The following is a 5,995-nucleotide window of genomic DNA, read 5'->3' as shown; positions in this document are numbered from 1 at the left end:
TATATATATATATATATATATATATATATATATATATATATATATATATATATATATATATATATATATATATTCCTTTGACATACTAGAGACTATGATAAATGGAGATATTTTGATATTGCAAAGAAAATTATCAATGAAGAAATTCTGAAACTGACTGCCTTGTAAAACCAGGAAAGCTGGCAGGGAAGCACAAAAACAATTATTTCATTCCTAACTATACTTCTATCAGATATTTCATATTGTCACATGCTTGGACCATTATACAAAAAATTAGACTGTAGTTATTTTAAGTATAGCAAATATGTTCCAAGATTTGTGATGAGAGAGGTCAGTATCTAAAAGTTAACAAGACTTAACAGCTTAACAATGCCTTTCACTCCGTATAGTTATAAACTACCAAAGCCATTTAACAACGACAAATTAGCTGATCAATTTATTAAACTCTTACCAACCAAGCAGAGTTCAAGCTCACTGTATATTTTATGTTGTGTGGACAATCACAAGTTTCCAGTCATTTAATATTTTATTATTCTTTTATTTTTAGGGTAAGTTTTTTCCTTAAAGTTGTATTTTAGATGATCTAATTATCTTCCAACAATTTATGCTCCATTAGAACTTGGATACTCTCAGAACTTCTATAAAAATCACACAGATTTATTGGAAAGTCTACAAAAGAATCCCCCTTCTAGTTTTAAAACAAACTAGATGAGTTCTATTTGGTCTATTCTGACAACTATTTTATTTGAAGTTTGATCACTACCCATTTCCTGTGCAGAGTTCAGTGTATCCTGTCTATAGTTACTTTTCTCAAACTAATAATGATGATCCTCTACCAAACTGCAAGAAAGCTGCCTAGCTTTGAGTATCATCTAAGAATTCCCATAAATTATTTTACATGGATACTGACATAATGCCTAATTCTTTAATGCTTTTATGTTTCAAAAACTTAGCATGACCACATTTTGGAAAGGTACCTTACTGAAACGTAAGAATGAGTATCATTTTGAAAGCTCCGAATCAGTTTCAACTTCTAACACTTAGAAATTGTGACTTTAGAAGGGTCAACAATTCCCTGTGGTCAAACTGCCCTTCAATGAGTAATTACAGAGCTCTCCGTTAAAAACTTTCCCCTTTAAATCTAAATTCAATGTAACTTAAATTCTGTATGGACACAGAGAAAAAACAAAGAGCCAATTGCAAACAAGGGAGTAAAAGAATCAATTGCAATGAATCCTATTAAATCACCCTAACCCCCAAGCAGAAAATCTAAAAGTGATAAAATGCTCAGACAACAGCTAGGCATCCTCCTAACATCAACATATTAATTTTCACAACACTAATAAAGCAGATGTCAAGTACCTCTATTTTAACGGATTAAAGAATCCTAAGACTGACGGACTCTCTCAAGGTCACCCACAAAGTTAGAGATCAGCAGATTACACTAAACTCTCGGACTCTGTACCCTATTTCAAACCAAACAATGTTAGATCAAACTGAAAAATGGTACAATTACCTCATTCTATGTTGTTCTATATCTGTGCTGCCCAGTAAGAGAGCCAATAGCTTCATGTGGCTATTAAGCAGCCAAAATGTAGCTAGTATAAACTGATATACACTTTAAATGTAAAATACAAACTGGATTTTGAAGACTTACTATGAAAAGAATATAAAATATCCCAATATTTGTTTACATTGCTGATGTTATATTGGTATCTTGGATGTACTGGATTAAATACAATTCACTGGACAGCGATGATCCAGACTTCTTTTTTTTTTTTTTTTAAAGATTTTATTTATTTATTTATTTGAGAGGAAGAGACAGCAACAGAGAAAACTTGTGGAGAGGAGAGAGAGGAGAAGGTTCCCCACTGAGCAGAGCCTGACATGGGCCAGAGCTCCAACCCAGGATCCTGGGATCATGACCTGAGCTGAAGGCAGATGCTTAACCAGGTGCCCCAGGTCCATACTCCTTTACAAAAACCTCCCAATGAAATAGATGTCATCATTAAGACCTAAACCAAAAGCAGTATTTTCTTAGAATCTGTTATGACAAAACATAGTAACCATATTTGGAGGGGACGGTTATGGGCATAGTAAGTATTCTGAGGAACACAGACATATATGTAATTAATAAATACACAAAATAGACCATTCTAGTGTTCTGTAAGAATGGTAAAAGAAGTTGCTATTTCATTACAGGTTTATGTGACTTTAACTAAGTGAGGAGAAAGTATAACTTCCATTAGAATCAAGTCATTTCCTTAAGTGAAAAGATCCCTATTCCTTTTGTACACACAGGGTTATCAAAGTCATCAGGGATGCCCATAGGCACTATAAACTTCTCAAAAAAATCTGGTTAATGTGTATTTATAGTTATTTTTTTAAATCACCTATAATATTGTTTCAAGAGAGTCAGCACAATCTTATTTTGACTAAAGTAATGAGAAATTCACAGTAAGAGGAAACATCAGTTTACAAAACAAAACAAAAACAAACAAACAAAAAGGACCACTATAACAGTCTGGCAATTCCAGAAAAGGTTACACATAAAGTTACCATATGACCCACTAATTCTACTCAGTGGTATATAACGAAAGGACTTGAAAACAAGTCCACACAAAAATGTATACACAAATGTTCATAGCAGCATTTCACAGAACAGCTAGAGTGGAAACAATGCAAATGTCCATCAACTGATGAATGGATAAACAAAATGTGGTATATCCATAGGCTGGAATATTGTTCAGCATATTTTTCATCCACAAAAAGGAGGCATTGTTATATTTTTGTTACATGTGTGAACCCTGAAAACATTATGCTACCTAAAAGAAGTCAGTCACAAAAGATCATACATTGTATAATTCCATTTATAGGAAATATCCGGAACAGGCAAATCTAGACAGACAATAGAGTAATGGGCAATAGAGATTACCCATGAGTTAGGATTTCTTTTTGGAATGATAAAGATGTCCTGAGTTGATTGTGCTAATGGTTGCACAATTATGTGAAAACACCAAAAGCCACTTTAAATAGGTGAATTGTACGGTATATGAATTACAGCTCAATGAAGCTGTTAAAAAAAAAAAAAAAATGCAGCCAGAAATGTACATGGGGGAAAGGATTAGAAACTGTCAGGCATCTAATAGCTGTTTTTTGGGAATTCATAACTTAGGGTATTTATGTTTTTAAATTTTGTAATTCTTTTCATTCTAAATATTGATATTAGCAAAAAAGTTTCATTACATCATTACCCAACTAGGTAAATTTAACGAAAAAATCATAAATTGTGCATTTAAAGTATTAAGGATGGCATGTGAATTACCTTAATAAAAATGTTAAAATTTTTTCACTAAAAAAAGGAGCACAGGATGTCTCACATTAACCTTAAAACAATCACAGAACTACCGCCACAGCCCCAGATATTTATTAGATCCTCAAACTACAAAACCCGCTAAAAACAACACAAGCTACCTTAGAGATTGAATGGCTTTGTGAAAAGCTCAAAAAATAAGTACTATCTCAGTGAAGCAAATGCTCAAAGTTCAGAAACAGGTGATGGGAATTTCAAGATTTTAGTATAAAAAAGGATACAGGGACAATACAAAAAATACAACTTGACCACTAATCTTTTATAAGCTAAACTCCTGATTCAGATACAGGATGCAAGCATTAAAAAAAAAAAAAAAAAAGATTTACCTAGACTCTTAAAACTAAAGGGAAGAAGTCTTCAATCAAAATTCTGTGATTTGTGTGTGTATGTGTTTTACCCACACCTCATGTAGCCTAACAACCTCGGGAAAAGCTGTATCGAAGAAACTGTGAAGGGTTTTTTTTTTTTCACCTTTTTAAAATAATAAGACGTGATGGTGCCATTCCATAGCCCACCCCCTCCCCCACTACCACCACCAGCAGGTGGAGGGAAAGGATACTGTAGACTAGAGGATGACAGCTTTGTATAACCCTGTGGACTTTATATGTAAGAATGCAGCTGGTGGTCTCTCAGGAGGGGATAAAGAGATTTGTGAGCAAGCTGAAATAAGGGGTATTCTTTGCCTGGAAGAGGGCACACCGTGAGCCACATCTTCAATCAGCTATATCCAGAGTAAAACACAGGCCGCTGGAAGGCACTGTTAGCATCATCAGGATGGCCTCTCACGCCGGGGGTGTTTTTTTCAGCGGAGAAGTTGACTCCTGTAGTTTGGATATTGGGGGGAGGCAGGGGTAAAGCGGGAGTCGGGAAGACCAGAAAAAATGCCTTTAAGTGGAGACGACTCGGACCCCGCAGGGGAAGTTCCGAGCCCCACTCGGTCGCCACACACTCGTGCCCCCCCCCACCCCACCTCCCACCGCCCTCCTCGCGGCGCCAGACGTCGCGGCCCGGGAGAGAGCCGGAATCGCCGCCGCTGCCTGGGCTGGGGCCGCAGCCCGGCCGGGGCAGCGCGGCACACGCACGCCTCCTCCGCACTCGCCGCGCCCGGCCGCCCCGCCGCGCGGCCCAGCCCCTCGAACCCGCGCCGGGTCGGCTCCCCGGGGCAGGCCTAGGCCGCGTCGGCCGTACCCCAGCACCTCGCTCCCGGGCGGAGGTGGACCAGGCCCGACACAAACTTCCCGGCGCGTTCGCAGAGGCGTCACGGACTGGCCGGCCCCCAGCGCCATTCCCCCGCGGCCCGGTGGCGGCACCCGCCCCTCCTCCCCACACTCGGGAGTCCCGGCGGAGATCGGCCCGAGGCCCACAGCCCCCACCCCTCCAGCGCCCCCGAGTTTACCTCCAAGTCGCGGCCTTTGTTCTTGAAATTCTTGAGCCGTTGGTTGTCCAGTTTCTCGTTGTCCGCCATGGCCGGGCCGGTGACTCCTTCCCCCGCCCGGGCCCCGCGGGATCCGCCCCAACCACCACGCCGCACCGACACTCCCAGGAACCGGGCCGCCGCCTGAGCTGCAATGCCCGCCGGGCCGCCGCTTCCTTCCTCCTCTCACCTGCCTCCGCCGCGGCCTTCTCCTCCTCTCCCCGCCCGCCCCCCCCCGCCCTAACCCCACCGCGACCGCAGCTCCGACGAAGACAACTGCGGGGCCGGGCGGCGGCAACGGCGGCGGAATGTGCTGCCGGCTGAGAAGGGGGAGGCAGCCTCGATCTGAGGGCCCCGGAGCCGCGACCACGCCCATCACCGCCAGCCCAGTTCGCCGATTGGCCAACCAGGCTCCGGTGCGCTCCACCAATCAAAAAGGACGATGGAGAGCGGGGGCGGAAGAGAGAACGGAAAGGGGAAGAGAGCTGCGTTGGGAGGAAGGGCCGGAGGACTGGAGAGCTGGGAGGGGCGCGGCGGGGGCAGGGCGGGGAGCGACCACGTGCCTCCGGAGCTACCGGGAGGAAGCGAAAGAGAATTGGACCACTTGAGGGGAGGCGGGGAAGGGGAAGGAGAGACCCGGGAGCGAGTTGATTGGTCTTGTCCGGCCGCCCCAGATCTCTGTGTTCCAGGTTTGAAACGGAGTTAAAGTATTTTTTTTTCCGGTGCGCCTTCTCTTTCAGGCCATTGCTTGCGCGCTCCGTTGACTTTGCAGGAAGTAGGAGATGCACGTTGGCTCAGTCCGTTCGGGGCACGCCCTTCCCCCACTCCCCAAAGTCCATTCCCAGGCTGGGGGTCCCCGCCGTTTGAGGGCAGGGCCATAGAGTTTGGACCGGCTGGGGTGACGTGCGTTCGGGAGTCGCGGCGGAAAGCGAGAGGGACAGTGGGTGGAAAAGGGAGAGGACGCAGTACGCAAATCTGATTCATCCTTTCAGACCAAGTCCCCGCAACAGGTAGGACCTTGGGAAGCGCGGACGATCCGGTGATGATACCGCCTCTTAGGTATTTCGTTTTAGAAAGTTAAAAGAAGTTACTTGGCCAGAAAGTACTAACTTCTTTAAGGCGGTGACTGTGGCACCTGACATAATAATGTAGTATTGTAACTGTTGAGGAAGAAAATGAATTCCCAAGGATATACATTTGTATCAGAA

The 5,995-nt window shown here is 43.6% G+C and overlaps 1 protein-coding gene across 2 annotated transcripts in view; it reads right to left on the bottom strand.

Annotated features, from left to right (window-relative positions):
- Window positions 1-5,011, bottom strand: part of LOC111150421 (karyopherin subunit alpha 4) — a 56,308-nt gene extending 51,297 nt beyond the window's left edge. Inside the window, exon 1 of one of the 2 annotated variants that reach the window (XM_022507861.1) lies at window positions 4,770-5,011. In XM_022507861.1, coding sequence (XP_022363569.1) covers window positions 4,770-4,838 — 69 coding nt within the window. In that variant the 5' untranslated portion in view covers window positions 4,839-5,011. Of the gene's footprint in view, window positions 1-4,072; window positions 4,199-4,769 lie in introns of those variants that run through there. The other variant, XM_022507871.1, reaches the window with a different exon arrangement.
- Between the last annotated feature and the right edge of the window lie 984 nt (window positions 5,012-5,995).

The sequence above is a fragment of the Enhydra lutris genome, unplaced genomic scaffold, assembly GCF_002288905.1.
Source record: "Enhydra lutris kenyoni isolate GAN:26980312 unplaced genomic scaffold, ASM228890v2 scaffoldscaffold2, whole genome shotgun sequence".
Classification (NCBI taxonomy): Eukaryota; Metazoa; Chordata; class Mammalia; order Carnivora; family Mustelidae; genus Enhydra; species Enhydra lutris.
The sequence above is the reverse complement of the archived record's forward strand: the minus strand, read 5'-3'. Positions and strand labels throughout refer to the sequence as shown.